Below are 22,255 nucleotides of genomic sequence, written 5' to 3' on the forward strand. Positions count from 1 at the left end.
TTTTGTTTGCTTGCTTTGGGGGGTTTCTTTCTGAGACAAGGTCTCACTGTGCAGTTCAGGCTGGCCTTCAACTTACTTTGTAGCCCAGGCTGGCCTCAAACTCAAAGCTAACCTCCTGCCCCAGCCTCTCAAGTCAAGTGCTGGGATTACAGGCTTTTTTTTTTTTTTTTTTTTTGGAACCAGGAATTGAACTCAGGACTTCATGCTTGCCAGGCAGATGCTGTGCTACTGCACTATATCCCTAGTTTTTTGAGACAGCTTCTTGCTATATAGTTCAGGTTGGTCCTGAATTCACTATGTAGCCCAGACAGTCCTTGAATTTCGCAATCCTTCTGCGTCAGCCTCTCAAGTACTAGGATTGCATGCATCACCATGTCCAGCAATAGTGTGTTTCTTACGGCACCTTTGGTTAAAGTCCTCTTTAGATACATGGAATCCAAAAAAGTAACTCTCTTCAGCAGGCCCACTATGTGAACCCCACCTCAAGGACATGAAACTTTAAGAACTCTGTCAAGTACATGGCCCAAGGTGCAGAGCTATCAGTATGCCTCCCTCTCCCACAGGACCCTAGCCTTATTCCCCTCTCAGACAAGAGGTGAAGCTTCATGAGCTGCAAGACTCACAGGCAAGGTCCAATGGCAGTACCCATGCCCTCCTCACTCAACCAGTCCAGCCACCCAGGTGCTGTGGGCTCCTCACACAAGTGAACTGATGCCTCCTTCTCTTAGCACTCTGCACTTGACAGTTCCTGCACCTGGAGCACTCTGGTGCCAACTGTCACATGGTACCTCCTCCTTCTCATTCAGGGGTCAGCTCAGCTGTTACCCTCACTGGGCCCTGATGCTGTCTTCAAGTAGCCCCTCTCAGTCCCCTATTATTCACTTTCTTTCCACCTCCTGACCTATTTTCTAGAACCTTTCCCGCTCTCTAATGTACCCTGTTTGTGGTTGTTTCATGTCTGTTGTGAGCTAACATTTCCTGACCTCCACAAGCTGTGGTCCTGTCAGTCCCGCTCACTGTTATTATACCTGGTGTTTGGCCTGGAGCAGGTTTTCAGCAAACATCTGATAAACAAATGAATGAATGCGCTGATAAATGAACAGTGAGGGGAAGAATTAAGAGGCTGTGGTTTCAGGTGTGAGACGGACAGAGAACAGGAGGGAAGGTAGTGAGAGCACAGAGGCTGTCTGCCCCTGGGTGTGATCCAACAAGGGCACCAGGTCCAGGAATCCTCCTTCAGACCCACTGGTCTCTCAACTATCCCACATGTGCCCTGGCCAACACACACAGGGCTGCCTCAGCATCAGAGGGAGCTCTGAGTCCTTCAGCTCAGATGCCACTCACACACTTCGGGAGATTCCATGCTCTGATGCTGGGCCATGTCTTCGCAGACCCCATATGGGCTTACAGGGCAGAACACCTCATCAGGAGAGGCCAGCGTCCTTTTCCCTCCACCTCTTGGCTGCTGCCCAGGCCCAGTCGCCTTGCTGGGATACTTTCCACTCCAGCAGTCAAGAAGCAGCTCTGCCCAGAACACTCACCCCCGTTATTCCTGCAGGGGAACCCACAAGTAACCTGTTCTCAGGACTGACTCGCTCTAAAGGGGCAACCAGGGCTATGAAAAACACCCCAATATCATTAAGGCTATTTGGGTAAACTAAGTCCCCCCAAAAGACTGCCTGGTCTTGACCTAACATCCTTGGGTAGGAGGGCTTAAAGAGTGGCAGGTGAGGGGTGGGCTTCAGGTGGGGAAAATGATAGCACAGAGAGAGCGGTGGAGAAAAGAAGCAGGAGCCACTAACACTGAGGTCGCTGTCCTGGGGCTCCACACTTAGCCTGAAGTTCCTCTGCCCTGTGCTGTTTCATTTCCTCTCAGAATACTTTGTTTTGGTTTGATGTTTGCTTCTAGGCCTCTGGGAGACTTTTCTGAGTTTTGTTTCTCTTCTTGTTTCTAGGATACCTGAGCTGGATCCTTGCCTACAGGAGGAACAAGACTGGGGGATGGGGTGGCAGTAGGATTATCAGATAGGAAGAGGAGAGTGACAAGGAAAGCAAAGGGCCTGCTTGGGCTCACACAGACGGTGTTGGTCTCCAGATACCCCAAAAGCAGATCAAAGAACTCTGGCATAGCTCTTTGATCTGAAACATTCAGAAAGAAGCTATCTGCATAGAAAGAAATTAAAGTTATAAGAAACCCAAAGGTCAGGGAACAAACAGATCAGAGTGTTGTGCAGGGCTGGCTTAAGCCAAGCTCACTCAGGAAGCCTACTAGAGGTTATGGTGGAGATGCTACATGCTCTGCCTGGAAGGATATGGGGGCTGGGTTGGGACCTGCCTGTAAACAGAAGCACAAACCCTTAGTGGTGCCAAGCCTGGGGCCTAGATGTGTATGAACAGAAGGGGGCTGGGTCTCCTCGGGCAAGGACACAGGGCTCAGCATGCAGGGAGCAGCACCCCAGGCCTTTCCTTCCTGTCCTAGCTCCACTCCCAGCCCCACCTCAACAAGACAGAACCTGGCTTTCCCAGGCAGAGGCAGGAATGAGCGGAATTCCCTGGAGGCAGGCTGCAGAAGGCTATCCAAGAACAGGGGTCCTTCTCAATGCTTCTGGAGCAGAGGAGGCGGCCAGCACAGCCTTGCCAGCAGAGCCCCCCAGCACCAAACACCAGAGGGCCCCTGAGGAGAGATCCCTGGAGGCAGCAGCCTCCCTGGCAAAGATTCAACTGCCTATAAATTAGACTCTTCTTTTTCACATGGCCAGTAGAGAGCTTAGAGGAAAAGCAGCGTTGAGAAACAGGCTAGTCTTCCCCCACCCCATGCCATTTTAGGAGTCAGAGCTCTGTAGTCAGACTCCTTAGACACCAGTGAAGAAACATGAACGAACTGTTTACCTCCTTGAAACTCAAGTTTCCTCATCTAGAACATGAGAAAGACAATAGCACCAACTGCACAGTGCTGCTCTGCATATTAAACAGTTTGTGTAAAATGCTTGGAAAGTACCTGGGCCTGGCATGACTGTGCACACCTGTAATCCCAGCACTCAGGAGGCTGAGGCAGGAGGATTGCCACAAGTTTGAGGCCAGTCTGGGCTACAGACAGCACATAGAGAGACCCTGTCTCAAACAAAACAAAATTTTAAAAAATTCCAAAAAGTCAACTATCATGATCCCATTAACATGAAATATCCAGAACAGGCACATCTACAGAGATAGAAGTATATTAATGGGGTTTTTCCAGGGACATTCTTCTATACCCTAAAGCTATCACTGTCCTAAATCTGTAATTATCTGGATTCCAGAAAAGGCAGAGTACCATGTATCTGTAACACCACAGACAGAGATAATATTTTCTTGGGAACAAAACCACCCTCAGTCATAAAGATTCTTACACTAACCTGGGATGGTGGCACAGCCTGTAATCCCAGCACTTGGGAGACTGAGGCAGGAAGATGGCTGTGAGTTCCAGGCCAGCCTGGGCTACAAAGGGAGTTCAAAGCCAGCCTAAACTGCATAGTGAGAACTGTCTCAAAACACACACACACACACACACACACACACACACACACACACACACACACACACAGAGAGAGAGAGAGAGAGAGAGAGAGAGAGAGAAACACAGAGAGACAGAGACAGAGACAGAGAGAGAGACAGAGAGACAGAGAGACACACTCCTATACTATGACACCCTGGCATAGATAATAATCAACAGACCCTAGCCCAGCAGCTAATACTTGATATCTGGCCTCCTTTTTTGGGTAGGTCAGTCTGAGCCCTGTATCAGTGGATCCCCTCCAGCTATCTAAACTGGAATCCTTTTTAATCTTCTAACTTTCCGTTTAAATTTTTTGTTAGAAAAAAATAGATTAGTGGTTGCCTACCTTTGGGAGTTCTAGGGGAGATGAGTAGGACAATGACTGCTAACAACTATAGAGTTACTTTTTTTCTTTTTCTTTCTTTTTTTTTTTTTTTTTTTGGTCTTTTTGAGAGAGTCTTGCTATGCAGTTCAGGCTAGCCTCAGACTTGCAATGATCCTCCTGCTTCAGCCTCCCAAGTGCTGGGATTACAGGTGTGTGCCATCACACCTAGCTCATCTTTCTTTTTTTTTTTTTTTTTTTTTTAACTTATTTTTGCAGTGTTAGGGACTAAATCCAGGGCCTTGTGCATGCCAGGCAAGTGACACATCCTGTTGCCTAGGCTTAAACCTCTGGGTCCAAGAAATTTCAGCCTCCTAAATAGCTTTTGGAGCTACATGTGCACGCCACTGCATTGGACTATATGGTATTTTAGGGGGCAATAAAACTGTTCTGAAACATATTGTTGTGACAGCTGCACAAATCTGTGAAAATATTTTAAAAAATAAAAGAGAAGAAAAGAAAGAAAAATAAAACACTGATATTTTATTTATTGTGGACCTAGGGCTCAAAACCAAGGCTTTGCAGATGATAGGCAAGTATATTCCCATGGGGCTACATCCCAATCCTAACTTGGCTATTTTAAAAGTACGGTGTCACATCTCAATAAGGTTGTTTTTAAAATGACCAAAAGGTAGTTACTGAGCCTGGGGCTGAGAACTGTGCATAACAAAGTATGAATCTGTATATGTAGATGGGTAGATGAGAGTAGATGGCCAAAAAGCAGGGTATGATGCAACAAAGGCAACACCAATGAACAGCCTTTTTCCCAGTCTGGCATCTAGGCAAGACATAACACGGGGTTACAACAACCCATCCTTTCTACTGTAAAACTTGTATTTTAGTTTAATAGCAGCAGACTGTGCATCTTAGTAGCTGCACCCGGGGGATGTTTACCCAACTGGTATGATGAACAACAAGGTATGTGTTATGTGTGCAAATTTGTCAAACTGGGGTTTTTATCTACATAATGTCCCTTCTAAGAGGTTTTGCACATTTCCTTGAGCATCACAGGGGGTAAAATATACCCACACAACTCTTCTGTTCTGCAAACATGCATTTTACCATAATGGATTGTGATTGTGACACACAACAACTTCCCCTGTGAAAAATAAAATCCCATCTGTGCAGTTATCCACTCGGCAGGTGAATGGCAAGGTATGTACAGCAGATCCAAAGTAGCAACAGGTGAGCTTTATAGATGAAATGCTCATAACTAAATTTCTGTGTATTTAGGATTTTTTTTTTTTAAAGTTCTCTTGAAGGGATGGGGATTTAGCTCAAAAGCATAAGCACCTGCCTGGCAAGTGTAAGGTCAAGAGTTTAATACCTAGTACCAAAAAAAAAGTTCTTGAGCTGTGTGTGGTGGCACATGCTTGTAATCCCAGTACTTGGGAGGCTGAGGTAGGAGGATTGCTGTGAGTTTGAGGTCAGCCTGAGCTGTATAAAGTAAGTTTAAGACCAGCCTGAAATGCACAGCAAAACCCTATCTCAAAAAGGAAAAAAAAAAAACTTTTTTCTTTTGGTTTTTCTTGGAGAAGTAGCCTAATTCAGTAAAACAGCACAAGAAAAACTGATTTGCCAGCTTTAGAGGAGGTTGAAAGTGAATCATCAGATCATTCATGTATGGATGATGAAGGTGGTAACGCCCATGATGCTGGCCATGTGAACCAAAGTTTGGTGGCAGTGAAATGGAGCAAGAATCAGACATGGGGAATGCAGACCTCCTTGATTTAGATGACAAAGAAAGCAGCACTACAAGTTCATATTGCAGTAGTAGGAATGGTACAAAATGGTCACACAACAAAATGGAATGACCCCATGTTAGAACTGGGTCCAAAAATATACTCAGGGTCTTGGCAGAGGTGACATTTATGGAACAGAATGCCAGTACTGCCATTCAGTGCTGGAAATTGTTTGTAACAGATGAAACACTACAAGATGTTGTCAAATGCATACATGCTGAAATACAAGTAAAATGTTCTGTATGTACAACAGCCTTACTCAAAAACATTTATTATGATACCCTCACTAGATGAACTGAAAGCACTGACAGATCTGCTGTACTTAGCAGGGCTTTCCATTGGTAATCACAGGAATGTAAAAGACTTATGGAAAGCCCATGGGGGTGGGCTTGAGGTCTGCAGAACAATGACAGTGAGGACATCTGGTTTTCTTCAAAACTGCCTGAGTAGGGGAGGCTGGGAATTTAGCTCAGTGGCATAAGCAGTTGCCTTGCAAGCTCACGATTGTGGGGTTTTGGTTTTTTTTTTTTTTTTTTTTGGTACCAGAGATTGAACTCACAATCTCATACTTGCCAGGCAGGCGCTTATGCCGCTGAGCTAAATCCACAGCCCAAGCGCACAATTGTGAGTTCCATCCCCAGGACAGATTTAAAAAAAAAAAAAATGCCTGAGGTTTGATGACAAAACCACCTACCAAGGAAGAAAAAGAACTTAAGCTAGCTGGTATCCACTCACTCTTGGAGAGACTCGTGGGTATGTGTCAAGCAATTTACATACCATCTGAATACATGACTATTGATGAATATATTGGACCATTTCATGGTCGCTGTAGCTTCCAGCAGTATATTCCCATAAAACCTTCACAATATGGCATAAATATTTGTGCCCTAGTAGATGTAATAAGACCTTTTATGCTTTCAGTTTAGAAATTTACCCTGGACTTGGCTATCTTATCATCATTATCACGAAGTACTAAACCAAATGATGCTGTCAACAGACTTGTTGCTCCCATCTCCCAAACTAATCAAAACGTGAAATTCAACAACTGGCTCACCAGGTTCTAACTGATGTTACATTTGCTAACAGAGCACAAGTTGACCAACAAGGGAACTGTATGCAGGAACACAGCAGAAATTCAAAATGAAATGTTGCATTCAAAATAGGGAACTGTATAGTACAGTCTTTGAATTTCAGAAAGGCATAACACTGGCATCCTATGTGGCAAAGAAAAACAAACATACTGCTGATGTCAGCATTGTACCATAATGGAACTATTGATAGGGAAACCTCAACAAAACAGAAGCCTGAAATGGTAACTTCTTATAACACAACCTAAGATGGAATAGATGTTGTTGGTGAATTACATGGCAACTATGATGTCACTCAAAACACAAAGCACTGGCCAATGGCTGTATTTTACTGGATCTTAAACATGTGTGACAAAGACTCGGCAAGAAACTGAACCATGTTTCCCCGTGAGCCAGCCGATGTGCGGGTCGGAATACCAGAAGAGCATCCCCCAACCCCTGCCATAAGAAACTGGCTGATTCAGAGGAACTCAGGGTGATATGATAGCAACTGAGATGAAAGGAACAGCTTGATGTTTGTATTCTCTGATTGACTCTGCAGGCCTTTGGCATCTATGTGGAGGATGGCAGTGTGTACAGTGGCACAGTGGGGAATTTCCTTCCGTCTCATTTTTAAAATTCAGTGTTTGTTCCGTTTTACTGTTTTATTTTATTCCTATATCTGGTAAAGTGAGCAACTATTTAAAAGATAACAAATATGCAGTATAACAACCATTGTGAAATTCCTAACAGCTTGCTTTAAAAACCTATATAGCTATTTTTGTTGTTGTCATTTTGCTTCTGTTGTTTTGTAGGTTTGTTTGCTTGTTGATTATTCTGTTTCTTTTTCTCTTTAAAATAAAATCTTAAAAAATATTTAAAAATTTTATGACATAGTTTGATAGTTTACAAAGAAAACAACAAATGTAAAACATCACAGAGAAATTTTCTTACAAGACTGGGACTGGAACTCAGAAGGGATCATTTACAGCAGAGGAAAAACAAAATGTTCCTGCTCAGGAAACTATGTACAAAAACTATGGAGCACCCTGGTAAGCTACAGGTGAACAGGCAGGCACAGCATCACAAAGATCTATACCAGGAAAACCAAAAGATGTAAACTGTGTCTTACAGGAAAACAAAACGTTAGTGCTACTGGTGTAAGCCACACTCGTATATGAACATGCAGTGTGCATGTGTGAAGCCTGCCTCGGGTGTCACAGTTGAAACAAAGATTATTTCTGTGGTAGACTTTTGTTTGTATTTACATTGTAGTTCACATAGGTTTTTTTTATTTCAGATGTTATCTTTTAGGTTTTGTAAGCTGGTAAGTAGCTGATGTGAAAACGTTAATGTCTACTCTAAGCACTCATAATTACATATTTGAGATTTTATTTTATTAACATCTTATTTTCCTGATGTGTGCACATTGTACAATACAGTAGGAAGTTCCTGAAAAACAAGAAGACAAGAGGTAACAAGACTGGCTTCCACGTAAGACAGGAAAGGTAAGCCCATGTGCTGGCAGTGTAAGCAAGACATGTTCATAGAACATACAGTTGTCATGTGTAAAGACAGCCTTGGAAGTGACCACTAAAGTGAAAATTAGTTTTGTTGTAGAGTTTTACTGGTATTTTCATTGTAGCTCATATAGGAATTTATTTCTGACATTATTTTTTTAGATCTTGTAAGCAAGTACAAAGCTGATGTGAAAATGTTGATGTTCATTATAAACACCAATACATATTAAGAATTTAATACTTTATTTTACTGGTGTTTGATGTTCCTGTTAACTATATATTGTATAATATAAAAAGAACCTTCTGATAAAACAGAAGACCAGCAAGATGTCAAGTGCATCCTAGAAAAAAGGCAGGAAAGCAAACACATATGATACCAGTGAAAGTGATACATGTATATGGACTATGTTGTTGTCATATGTGAAGACTGTCTTAGGTGTGATAACTGAGTAAAGATTATTTTTTGGCTGGATGGGATGGGGCACTCCTGTAATCCCAGCACTCTGGAGGCTGAGGCAAGTAGATTGTTGCAAATTCGAGACCAGCCTGGGCTACAAAGTGAGACAAAGGCCAGCCTGAATTGCATAGTAAGACTCTGTCTCAAAAAGACAAAAAAAAAAATTTTTTTTGTAGAGTTCTATTGGTATTTTTATTGTAGTTCATATAGGAATTTATTTTTTTTTAAACTTTGCATGCCAAAAAAGTTGATGTTGAAAATTTTTAAGTTTTTTAATAAAAAATAAATATTAAAAATTCAATACTGTATTTTTGATACTTTTTCCTGTTAAGTACACATTGCTTAATTTAATAAAACTCATAAAATTAAAATTAATAATTCACCAATAGAAATATTCTAAAGAATAAACATAGGTATTATATACCCACAATAATGCACCTTTATGACAAAATTGGAATTATACTCTATGAGCTACTAGAAATGGCACCAAAACATTAACCTGGAAATATCTCCCAAAAGATACCAGAAAAGCCCTGCCCATCCCAACTGGTCTAGCACAGCTATAAAAAGATCTCTTCTGAGTCACACACTTACCCAGCAGGGTAGGCAACTAAACCTGATCGGGGATCACAGGCAAGTCCTCTGCCTCCAGAGACCGTTATTCCCAGCACCTTCTCCAAGGTTACCTGTTAGAGCAAGGCAGAGAAATGACATGTTATAGACAGAGCAGATTTGGGGAGAGAGTACTGTAGACAGCTAGGACTGTACTTTGGCCTTGCTTTTCTGATACCTTTATCATCAGGAGAACAAGAGCCTTCTCCAGCTGTTCTGCCCACTGGCTCTTCATCACATGGAAAAACGCCAGTGCGAATCACTTGCATTCAATGGGGCTCAGTTTGCTGGTACCAACTGGTTAACGCACATCTCATGGCCTAGAGAGCAAGCATTCCTCCAATCCAGGAAGCCACCTGAAGTTTTGGGACCCCTCTGAGACTTGGGGAAGGCTAATGATCCTCATGCCTTGGCAGGCATGAAGGAGAGGCCAAGGAAAGAATGGTAGGTATCAATTAGGTGACTCATTTGAATTCCATCATGTTCTTCCCCTCATCAGATGGCTCCACTTCCCAAATGTCTACCAGTTTATATATACTTTGAGCCTAGAAGGCAGAAGCATGGCTTAATCATGTCTTTTTCAAAGCACAGATGCTCATAGTATGCTGGTTACTATTAAGCTGCAACTCCCAGCTGAAAAGAAAACATTTGTAAAGTGCTCACAGATCCTGAAAGGACATGGCCACAGGAGACAGGACATTTATCACTCATGAATGGGACCTCAGCCCTTAGGATCCACACTGGGCTGACTTCAGTTTAGTTCATGGTCCTTCTGCTAAATGATGCAACATAAGATCTCCTGCACTGTGAGCTCCTGCTTGTCATTCCATTTCATACTGTTATACAATATCCTGCTGGTCACCCCAGGACCAGCTTCATCCCAAACTGCCTACATTTCCTCCACCAACCCTCCTCCTGGTATCCCTGGACTCAGAGAGAGGAGCTTCTGAATGCAGAAGGAACATGGACACCATTCTGTCATAAAACCCTGACCCTGAGGAGTCTTGGAAATCCTAGGAGGGCAACATGAGCAAGAAAAACTTAAGAGGTGGTCACACTTGTGGCAGAAGAGAATCTGCTAATCCTAGCTAGTTTCTACACAGGAGAAGCTCAGCAAAATCAGTTAGGATAGTTTTAGGATTTCTCTTCTTTTTGGAGAATTAAAGTACTCTTAGAGAACCTGTTTAAATTCTTATCTCCAAGGATCATTTTAGCTTGAAGTAGGTTGGAAAAAGTATCCTGTGATGGCCCTGAGTCTCCCAGAATGGTACCCTCAAATTATTCCCTAGAGACATCCCCAAGAGTCTTCTGTACTTGTAGGATATAATCCAGAAATTCCAGTATGTGTCTACTCATTGGTAGAGGTGCTTTTCTTATGGGGCGGCAATCCAAAGCCACCTGGAAAGCACCAAATTTGTCAAGTACCCGTGGTCTCAGCTGGCACTAAAGTTAATGAGAAAATAAACTAATTTTAGCCTGTCTTAGCCTATTAATTCATCCCCCCCCCCAGGATTAGGGATCAAACCCAGGGCCACAATTGTGTCAACCAAGTGCTCTTCCAGTGAGCTACACTCTCAAACCTTTTGGTTTTTATTTTGAAACAGATTCTTGCTTAGTTTTCTATGCTGGCTTCAAACTCATGACTCTTTTTTCTCAGCCTCCCAAGTGCACCACTGTATGCACCACTGCACCCAGCTCCTAGACATTCTTGATAGTTTGTCTCACCTTAGGCCTCCTTCGATTCTTTTCCCTGGCACCCAGTAACCTGGAACTGACTTAAGAGCACAAGATCATTCTGGAGGAGTCTAGGGATACTCATCTTGGCAACAGGACTTCACCTCAGAGTAAAGAGAACTCTGGAATTTCCGTTGCCTACTGCAGAGGACAGAGAGGAACTTGAAGCCAGCCTGACCCACAAAGGTGGCAGGGGTCGCAAAATCAAGTACAGTGAGTAACAAGCCACATAACTATTCTCTTCAGACTAATCTGATTTAAGGCAAAGCCCTTGAATTCAAATTGCATCAGTTCCTTCCCTCCCTATGCTTCAGTGCTGATTCTCAACTGCTCTCCCTTTTTGATAGCAATTTAGGTTGCTGTTTAGAGATAGCTGACCTAGTTTGTAGAGAACTGATTCCAAAACCCACTTGCACTTTTCAATAGCAATTAAGGAAGGAGACATGGGTTACTCAGACCCTGAAGGGTTTATCAAAATTTTAGACTATGAACTATGGTAAGAAATTGTCTTGGTTACTTTTCTCCTGTTGCTGAGACAAAATACCCAACACCCAAAGTTAAGGAAGGAAAGGTTTATTTAGCTCACAGTTTTTGGAGGTTTCAGTCTGTACTCAGCTGGCTCCAAGGCAAGTGGCATGGTGAAGGGGTAACAGTTCAAGGCGGCAGCAGAGAGCAAAGCAACAAGAGCACAAACCAGGAAGAGCAGGCCTCTTTTTCTCCCTTATATTGTAAGCAGCCCTAGTCCTTCTGGAGGTATAGCACTCACATCATCTCTGCACAGGCTCAGGACGTTTACAAAGTGAGGACCCTGACCCCCCGGTGAATCACTTAGTTAAGTTCTAAACTACTCAAGTTGACACAGTGAAAACAGCTTAGAGTGGTAAGGGCATGTCCTCTGAACCCCAGGATGTAGAATTGCTAAGTTACTTAGTTAAGCTTCTAGACTTCTCAAGTTGACACAACATACCAACCACTACAAAAATATACTTTGCATCATGATCTAGTGTGTTCATACATTATGTGTATGTACATAATACTGAAATTTGAGTTCCACAGAACACTTTACTGTATGTGATATAGTCTAACATATCCCATTTCATTAAAAGTAATTATGGCCTTTTATCAACTTCATGACATGCAAACTGGCTGCAAGACCTATTTTGGGAGACTATCTCTTTCTGTGCCAGACTCTGCTAGACTTGAGTGACAGGGTCTAGTCACAGACATCTCTGTATTCTTTTGTCATTTCCCTCCTGGAACTTGCACAGCAGAACACACTTCCAGACTAGGGAAACCCCACAGACAGAATCCTGTTTGGGTTCCAACCTAACTTATTTTCAAAGGATTAACAGCTGGAGCATTTTCCTGGCTTTCTGAAATAGCTATCCAAGGAGGGGGTGGGGAGAGTTTCCTCTGGCTCTGAGGAAGGGGAGAAGCAGGGGAAAACATTTCGGGGCATCAGCTGGTTTTTATTTTATGTTCTTAAGTCAAACCAGCTTCCTGTTTGCATGGAGTTTTGGGGCAGAGCTCTACGCTCAAAGGACATGAGAGAGTTCAGAGCTCCTGTGAGGCCTCTAGCATTTATGCTGATATTGCAAGACTTCCAACACAATAGACTTTATAAACTGACTCCCTTTTCTGATAATGTTCTCCTTTCCCTCTTTTTGCAGGAAGGTAGTGTAAAGCTTCTACCTGTCCCAGGAAATGGAGACAAATCTGTACACCTCCTCCAAATCCTGCAGGCTAAATGCACCCACGTTCCATCGGCAGCGGACAGGGGTCAGCTTATATCGGTTCAGGAACAGATTATGCACCAGAGTTCCAACACTGTACCAGTGACAGACCTCACATCATGAAAGCAGCACAGGCCTTTGCTCTCCACTCAGAGACTTGGTGCATCACTGAGCTCCAGACACTACCATCTCTCACGTGGCCTGTACCTGTACCTGTACTGTAAATGTTCTCCTTGCTTCAGACCTTGTCCCCTGCTGTCCTTTCCAACATGGCAGGTCACAGTGTATCTCTTCAAATATAAATGAGATAACGTCATTACTCTGCTCAAAACTGCCTAGTGGTTTTGCATCTCTCAAGTTAAAATCCACATATCTGACCCAGATTTATATGGCTCTGTGTTATCTAGCCTCTGGCTACCTCTTTCGCTTCATTTTCTTACTCTCCACCTCACTCATCCCACCCCAGCCATCCTAGCAACCTCCAGGACTTGAAATAGACCTCTAGTCCTTTGCATATGCTATTCTTTGTACTAAACAGCTCTTCCCTCAGCTCCTCACATAGCTTATACTCAAACTTGAAGATCTCCTTGCAGAGAGCTCTCTAGCTTTACTTTAATCATTCTAATCTGACTTAGCCAGTTTTACTTTATTCTTTTTATTTAGTTTTTTGAGTCAGGGTCTTTCTATATACCATAGGCTGGTCTCAAACTGCCAACAATCCTCCTGCTTCCAAGTGTGGCAACACAGGTGTGCACCACCACACCCAGCTGTACCCACAGTATGTAAAGGCAGTAGTGATACTGATCTTATCTCTGGCCAGCTACTTACAGTCTGGCCTTCCCATCGAATGGGAGCGCCTTGAGGACAGGACCAAGGTAACTATCCCTCACTGATAAACCACCAGTACTTGGCACAGTCTGGCATACATGGGGCACTTTGATACAAAGTGATGAATAAATGAATGTCTGGGAGAGCTTCAGGAACAGTGGAAGACCACACATACACAGGAAAGCCCAGGACAATGAGGGTATTTCAGGCTGATAGAGCTATTCTCCACAAAGTATCTAAAATGTTATGGCAGAATAGCCACATTCAGCTGAAGATAAGCAAAAAGGGAGCCTGAAAATACAGGCAATGTTTTGTTTCTTAAGCTTATGGTGGGTTCATAACTATTTATTATTCCATGTCTTCAATACTGCATAATATTTTAGGATATGTGCTGCTAAAGTGAACACAATATCTTACAATGAATGTTTGAAAGGAAAGACATGGCCAAAGGCACGGCATAGGGGTTGAGGGCATTAGGAGAACCATCCTGTAACTCACAGCCCTGAATTTCTATCTGCAAGTATTTTGTGGCCACTAACTTGACCCACCAATGTGAGGGAAAGAGTCCGAAGAACTGAAGGACACATCATTTTATGTCACATTGTTTATGCTATGTTCTGACATGACATTTTTTTTTAAGGACAGGGGATAGAACCCAGGGGCCATGCAAAGTATGTGCTCCACAACTGAGCTACACCCTCAGCCCTTTATGAACTTCTTTTCTTAACTTCGGAGACAGGGTCTCACCCTGTGGCCTAGGCTAGCCTGGAACTCCCAATCCTATTACCTCTGTCACCCGAGTAGCTGGGACTGCAGGCATATGCCACTGTGTATAGCTGACAGGTCATTTTTTTTTAACAAAAAAAGAATAAAAATAATATAGAATTTAAAAACAAAATAATAGGAGATTAACAATGGTTAATATAGTGCAAATTGTTATCTTTAAAGTAGTTGTTCAGATTACAAGATATGGACATGAAAAAATGATCAAACAATGAAAGCACAAACCATGAACTAAGAGATTAGTCATATAATATCTATCATATATATATATGATATATATATATATATATATATATATACACATATATACACACACACACACATAATAAACATAAGGCTTTCCTTCTTTTCTCCTTTCCCCCATCCCAGGTGTTCATTCCTTTTGTGTAGTTTCTTCCCCTTTCACTTTCTACTGTACTTTTTGATGTGTCACTTTTTTTCTTTTTAATACCGGGGGCTGAACTCACGACTGCATGCTTGCAAGGCAGGTACTTATGCCACTGAGCTAAATCCCTGGCCCCCAATGTGTCACTTTTAAGAAGTACTTTTAAGAAGTACTAGGTATCGCTCTTTTCCTAGCTGCTAGCTGCTAAGCATGGAAGCAGAGATGAAACGGGCTCCTCAGCCTGGACCCCTGAGTTCTGATGTTGAACAGGACTCCTGTGTTGGCTCACACCGGATATGTAGCATGAGGAAAAAAATAAACTATCGGCTAGGCCACAAAGATTTAAGAAGTAGTTTGTTACCAAGCATGAGCTAGCCCAGTTTTTTTTTTTTTAAACTTTTTGAGTTTAGGACCTTCTTATAATCTTAGAAATCATAGAAGAGTTTTTGTTTATGAAAGAATTTATGACAGACTGGCTTTATCAATATTTGAAATACATTTGAAATAACAATGGAATTTTTTTTCAGTACTGAGGACTGAGTCTATGGGATATACACTGAGCTACATCACCAGTCCTTTTTATTTTTGAGACAGGGTCTCACTAAGTCATTAAATTGCCCAGGCTGGGCTCAAACTTGTGATCTTCTTGCCTCAACCTTCCAAATGCTAGGATTATAGTTGTGCACCACCATGTCTGACTTACAATGGAAATATTTTTAAGTATTTATTTGCTTCACTTAAAAGTAACAGCCAGGTGTGGTGGTGCATGCTGGTAATCTCAGTACTTGGGAGGCTGAGGCAGGAGGACTGTCATGAGTTTGAGGCCAGCCTGGGCCACATAGTGAATTCAAAGCCAGCCTAAACTACACAGCAAGCTCATCTTAAGAAATCAGCAAAAGAAAAGAAATAAAAGTAAACCCATTACTCATTTACATTTTTATTAAAGATAAATATCTTTCAAAAAACAACACAATAAGAAGAGTGGCAGTACCGTTGACATTTTTGCCAAACTTTTTAATGCTTAATAGAAAAGACAGATTTTCATATCTGTATCTACATTCAATCTGGAGTGATGCTATTCTATTTGAAATATATGAAAAAAGTCTGACCTCATTTGGATGGTAAAGTTGGAAAAGGGAGATGACATGGCCCAGTACAAGTTTTGGGGAGCCCAGGGGTTCTTGGGCCACACTCTGAGATAACCTAGCTCCTCCTGAACACTACAGCATGTTTCTATATAATGATGCAAGCTTCTCACTAGTGTAAGTGATCTAGCCTCAAGCAGCATTCAGGAAATCATGGGAGGGGAGGTCCTGAGAGAAAATAGCTGTCCCATAACTTTTTAAGTTGTGGCCCAAAATTCTGATCGAAACTTCACCTCCAAACTCTCAAGACTCAAATGTCAATGACACAAAGGCCAAGAGGCACCCTGCCTAGGCAACTGCTTATGGCCAGTGACTTGGGACACTACTGCCCCAGGTTGCTCCACAGCTCTACAACATTATTTCATGCCAAGTGAAAACGCAGAAGAGGGCGCCCATTTTGTACTCTGCCAGGATCTCCCCCACATCCACAATACATCCTGGAAGCAGGGAGGATACCCACATGGTGACCTGGAGTGCTGAGATGGAGGAAAGTCTATACCAACCTGAAATAGGTGTCATCTTGCCCCCAGAGGGAGGCTATCAGAGGACAGGATTACTGCAGGTACCCTGCCAGGGAGGGTTTATATGATCACCACTCCCAAGATTAACTAGCCAGGCAGTATAGCACCTTCTAGAGAGAAAGGAGGGAGGCAAAATTTCCCCTAGTCTAATGAGATAAAGGGATAACTTCACAATAGCTTAGTTTCAAGAAAAAAGGAAAATAAAGTCACCTGTTTAAGTGCTCTCCTGACTCTCATCAAAGTAGATGGAAAAAACAGGTGGCTCCGAGGCAATAGGACAACTCATTCATTCAAGATAGAATAGTGCTGGGGCTGGGGATTTAGCCTGCCTTGCAAGCAGGAGTTTGATCCCTGGCACCGATAAAAAAACAAAAAAGACCAAAAAAAAAAAAAAAAAAAAAAAAAGATAGAATAGCGTTTTCCAACCTTCAACCTGCAATCTGTTAGTGAGACTTGGACTCCATTTAGTTGATAATAAATAGAATAAAACAGAACAAACAGGAGATAGCACAGAGTACAGTAAGGGTAAGTATTGATGATGAGACTTTTGCTCAGTGGTGTATATGTATACAGGTCACAATGTAAAATGTACTTCTTAACATGGGCAGTTCTCAAATTTATGAATGCTATGGGAGAGCCTCCCCACCCTCAAAATCTGTTAGGAAAGATAAATAATTTACACAGCAACTCAACATGTGATAGAGGTCACAAGATATAAAGTGCTCAAAGACAAGGAAGAGGGACAATTTCTCAACAGAATCAGAGAAGGAAAACAAGAATGCTTGGGTCCCACAGTATTCATCTCTCTCTCTCTCCACTGAGCTACATCTCCAGTCCTTTCTAAAACAAATTTTACTTGAAACCAGGGTCTTGCTAAATCACTGGATTGCCCAAACTGGGCTTGAACTTGCACTCCTCCTGCCTCAGTCTCCCAGAAGGCTGGGGTTTAAGCCAGTCACCACCACAGGATTCCACCAGCATTTTGACAGGTGGAAATACAGACAGCAGGAATCATCAGTAAAGGAAGCCCTATGAGAAATGTTCAGAGATAGGAAGTAACTGAGCCAGTGAGCAATGGTAAGAGCAAAGAGCATATAGGAGAGATAAAAACAACTGGAACAGGTAGGGCCCTGAACGTCAGACTCAGTGGGTAATCTGTGGGGTCAGGCAAGCCATGGAAATAACCTTGGCAGATGCATGTGAAATGTATCCAGGCCAGCATGAAGATGGTGAAATGGAGGAGGTGTGATGTACTCAAACAGAGCAAACAGAATGGCAGGACACACTGAACAACAGGAAAAAGAGGGCTCGAACAATGAACTTCTAAGGCAGTGATCATGATCTCGAAGGAGATGAGAGCAAATGTTTTCGACATGCTGAATCTGAGGCTCTATGGACGTATTTAGGAGGAACTACAGAACACCCAATTGTGCAAGTTAAACATAAAACTAATGCCTGGAAAGACGTCAGGACTAGAAATAGATATTTGGAAATTATTCACATAGAAGTGAAAACCACCACTGGGAGTCCAAGGAGACAGGAAAACAGAGGGGAGAGAGAGGAGAGAGACAAGGATAACCTCTGGGAAAGCCTATTTTTACCGTATAGAGAAGTTGAGATACCAGGCAGTTAGAGAGGAAAGAGGTGCCCCAGGAACCAGGAAGACAGCTCGGAGAAGGGAGGAGCAGTCAGAGTGAGTGCTGAGACAGTGAAGGAAGCAAGTGTGCTGCTGCATGCCTGTGATCTCAAGCACTCTGGGAGGCTGACGCAGGACAGCAAATCTGAGCCTAAAGTGGGGCAACTTAACAACTTAGCAAGTAATAAAATATAAAGGGAAGTGGCTTAGTGCAAAAGCCCTGGGTTCAATCCCCAGTACCTTAAAAAAATTACTAAATAAAATAAAATGAGGCAAGCACTCTCCAGGGCCCAGGGCCATCTATCACACAGGTAGTGCAGCATAGGGTTCCACATAGTGCCAGAGCCTTCTAAGTTTTTCGAGTTGTGTTTTCCTCTACCTCTGTGTGTGTGTGTGTGTGTGTGTGTGTGTGTGTGTGTGTGTGTCCGTCCTTGCTTTTGACTGTCCATGAGCTAGAGATTGCTTGGACCCTCAGCATAAAGTGTTAAGTAAGACTTTCTCTTAGTGTGAAGGACTATTAAGAGTCTGTCCATGGCATAAGCAAGACTGCCTCCCCCTCCCCTGCACATAAGAGAACTGGGAGGCCAGAGTCAAAAAGGCCAGAATCACCTAGGAGCTGGCTGACCTCTAACTGGTGAGGAAGCCCCAGCAACTGGAGGGACACGGATTTCTGTTTTTGTTGCTGTGTTGTGCTGCTACCAGTTTCTTTCTTCCTCTTCCCTCCCCAACTTCTCAATCCCACTCAATACAAGTTATAAATACCTGGGCTGTAAAGCTCTCCAGCTAAACCATGGCTTGCTATTTCTACAAACAAGCATGCCAGAGTCCTGTCTTAGGCAGAGCACTCCTTGTCTCTCATTCCCTTCCTTCAGGTTAAGAATAACTATGTCTCTTGCCCACATAATACACTCTAATCTCACAAAGCAGATTTTCTACCAGATTCCGAGAACTGCCACTTATACCAAAGCCACAGAAGGCAGCAGTTTTGTGGAAACAGGAACGCAATGGGGCAGTGAGGTAGGGAGGGACCCAGTCACTGAAGCTGGAAAGAGAGGCACAGCTTCCTCACTTCAAGTCCTTCAGAGCACAAAGTGCCATCTGGTCAGGGGTAGGCGGGGCCACATGTCACTCCAAGACCAAAAACATACTGTGTCTCTCAGCTCTGGTCCTGGGCTCCAGGCGGTTTGGCTGATTTACTGTTCTGTCTATACACCAAAGCTCCCATAAACCAATGACTTCCAATATGGTAGAAAAAAAGCAGGCTATCCTGCTTAACAGATCAGAATTAGCTGGCGTTGAGTCAGTCCTCCTGTGCTGAGATTAAAATAGCTCCAGCTTCAAAGTAAGGTAAATCTGCCGCTGCTTGGGAGGTGACCTTAAGAAAGCTTCCAGCCATAAGCCCCTAGAGACCATGAAAGCAGAACAAAGGTTCCCAGATCTGCCCTACCAACAGAATTACTCAGAAGACTGTTTTTTTCCCAGATAGTAGCCCATCCCATCTCCACATCTGCTTTCCCTGTCCTGCAAGACTCTGACATAGAGCAAGGCTTAAGGATCTGCATATACAAACATCTCTGGAACCTAGCAGAGTGGCACACCACTGTAGTTCCAGGTCCTTGGGAGGCTGAGGCAAGAGGACTACTTGAGACCAGGAATTATAGACAAGCCTGGACAACACGGCCAGACCTTGTGCCAATCAGCCAATCTGTCAATCAATTAACTTTATCTATTTGGTTCTAAAAGATTAATCAGATTGTAAATTGGGGGGGGGTACTGGAGATCAAACTCATGACCTTGCACTTGCCAGGCTGGCACTTACACCACTGAGCTAAATCCCCAGCCCAGGTTTTTAACTATTAAACTAAAGCAATTTATTTCAAAGTTTAGTCCATCCTGCAACCAAAAGGAGAAAACAGTATTCTAAGCTTTGAAAGAATAGAAACACAGGGAGGCGAAGATGGGGGCCATCACTTGAAGGTGGGGTGGCCCAGTGGGCACTGGGGGCAGCTCCCTACTCACTCAACTTCCAGGCACCCAGCAAAATGAAATAAATTTCAACGTGAGTGGGAAAAAAAACCAACAACAACTGCAAGGTGCAGAGTCTTTGCCAGAGGCTGTCTAGCAGTGAGGGTTGCTATATCCTGAATGTACTCTGCGAAGAGCTGTTGTAGGCACTTCACAAGGACTATCTCATGCACTACCCTTGACAATCACTGTCAACAGCTTTAAAGATGAGTTCTATGTCTATTTACAAGTGAAGGAATGAGTAAGCAGTTAGTGGCAGAACCAGAATTTGGACCTGGGGCTGTCTGTTTCCAGAAACCATGGTGCCCTGAGGATCTCAGGGGTTCAGGTATTCCAATACCATCAGAATGTTAGTGTTCTCTCTCTCTCTTTCTCCCCTCTCTCTCTCCCTCCCTCTCCGTTTTCTGAGAGAGAGTCTTGCTATGTATTTCAGGCTAGTCTTGAACTCACTATGTAGCCCAGGCTGGCCTCAAACTCATGACAATCCTCATACCTCAGCCTCCTGAGTGCTGGAATTTAGGTGTGAGCCACCATGCCCAACCAGAATGTTGCAATATCTGAAAGAGCACATAGGGAAGTCACCATGCCTTTGTATTGGCGCCATAGACATGTCTCAGAACCAAGAGAGAAGGTAGAAGGTAGGCAGGCAGGGTGACATGCCTTTTAGTACTTAGAAGGTTGAGGCAGAAGGATCATTTTAGCCCACACATTTAAACCAATCTAGGCAACATAATGACAGCCCATCTCTTTAAAAAAAAAAAAAAAAGAGAAGGAAAGAAGAGAAGGAAAACAACAGAACATGGCACCACGATGAAGCAGGGGAATAAGAGACCTTTCATGCTAGCTTTAATTTTTTTTAATTACTCAAACTTGTCAGAAGCTGAAATGAATATAAAAAATGGTTTCTTTGCTGTCCATGATGGTATACACCTGCAATTCTAGCACTCAGGAGACTGAGGGAAGAAGTCCATCGTGAGTTTGAAGCCAGTCTGGGCTACATAGTAAGTTCAAGGCCAGCTTGAACTACATTGCAAGACCCTACTCAAAAAACAAATGAACAAAAGACATTTATAAACCAAATGTTTCCAACATTTCCTCACTGAAATAGAGTAAGAAAGAGAAAGAGAGGGTTTTTCTTTTTTTTTTTTTTTTTGTCTTTTTCATTTTTACCGGTACCAGGGATCGAACTCACGACCGCCTGCTTACAAGGCAGGTGCTTATGCCGCTGAGCTAAATCCCCAGTCCCCGAGAGGGTTTTTCTAATAGCAGCATATCCTGTATGGTCAGAGCTTGCCCATGTCAGGGCACGCTGCAACCTATAGGCAACATGGACAGATGACACCTGTTCCAAGGCAACTGCAGAATCCGAAGAGTGATTTTGTATGAAGATGGGGAAGCAGTATGGAGGGCACTGGACCTCCATAGGGGGTAGACTGAAGAGACTCGTGGAGTCTCTCTGAAAGGACTTAGTTCCAGCACAGTCACTATCACATGCCCCAGGCCAAGAGCAACTTTAACAGCACCACACTTGGGATAGGACTGTCCTTTCTACCCTCCTTTTCTGTGTCTTGGAAAGACAAGGACAAGAAATCACAGTTTAAGCAGACAGAATGGGGCGTTTGGGGCGGGGGTGAGGAGAGGCTGTCTCCTCTAAAATCAGGCCTCTTTACATCAAGACCAGACAGACAAACTTTGATGTAAGCTAAAAGTCTAGTTATCACAAGGGTCTTGGTCCTTTTCATTTGTCAACTCTACGTACCTGAGGAGTTTTGTTTTCTTTTGTTTTGCGTGTTTTTTGGGTTGTTTTGTTTGTTTTTTGAGACAGGGTCCCTTTACTGTAGACCATGCTGTTCCCCTCTTCCTAACCTATCAGAATAACCTTTCCCTGGTGCTTTGATCGGAAAGCACAGCTTTCCCGATTCTATTGTCTAAATGAAGTGTAAACATCTTAGCCCAGCATCAAGAGGCCATACATTTCTTCTAATCATTTCCTATGGGTCACATACCCATAGGTCAATCTGAATTCTTTATTACTCTGGAAAGGAGCCTTAGGATTTTATCTCATATTCTTCTTTTCTGAAAAGGCCTTTCCGTCTACTACCACCTTCCTTCAAGGACTAGTTTAAATGTCACAACCCATGTCTGACCTTCCT

General features: G+C 43.1%; 1 protein-coding gene across 10 annotated transcripts in view; it reads right to left on the reverse strand.

The window, feature by feature from the left end:
• Positions 1–22,255, reverse strand: part of Mapkbp1 (mitogen-activated protein kinase binding protein 1) — a 60,187-nt gene that overhangs the window by 19,848 nt on the left and 18,084 nt on the right. For all 10 annotated transcript variants that reach the window (XM_013158747.3, XM_013158745.3, XM_013158743.3 and 7 more), the window contains one exon: positions 9,295–9,386. In XM_013158747.3, the coding sequence (XP_013014201.1) occupies positions 9,295–9,386 (92 nt within the window). The remainder of the gene's footprint in view (positions 1–9,294; positions 9,387–22,255) is intronic.

Source organism: Cavia porcellus, unplaced genomic scaffold (assembly GCF_034190915.1).
Source record: "Cavia porcellus strain 051 isolate PalLab524CR breed Dunkin Hartley unplaced genomic scaffold, mCavPor4.1 scaffold_6, whole genome shotgun sequence".
Classification (NCBI taxonomy): Eukaryota; Metazoa; Chordata; class Mammalia; order Rodentia; family Caviidae; genus Cavia; species Cavia porcellus.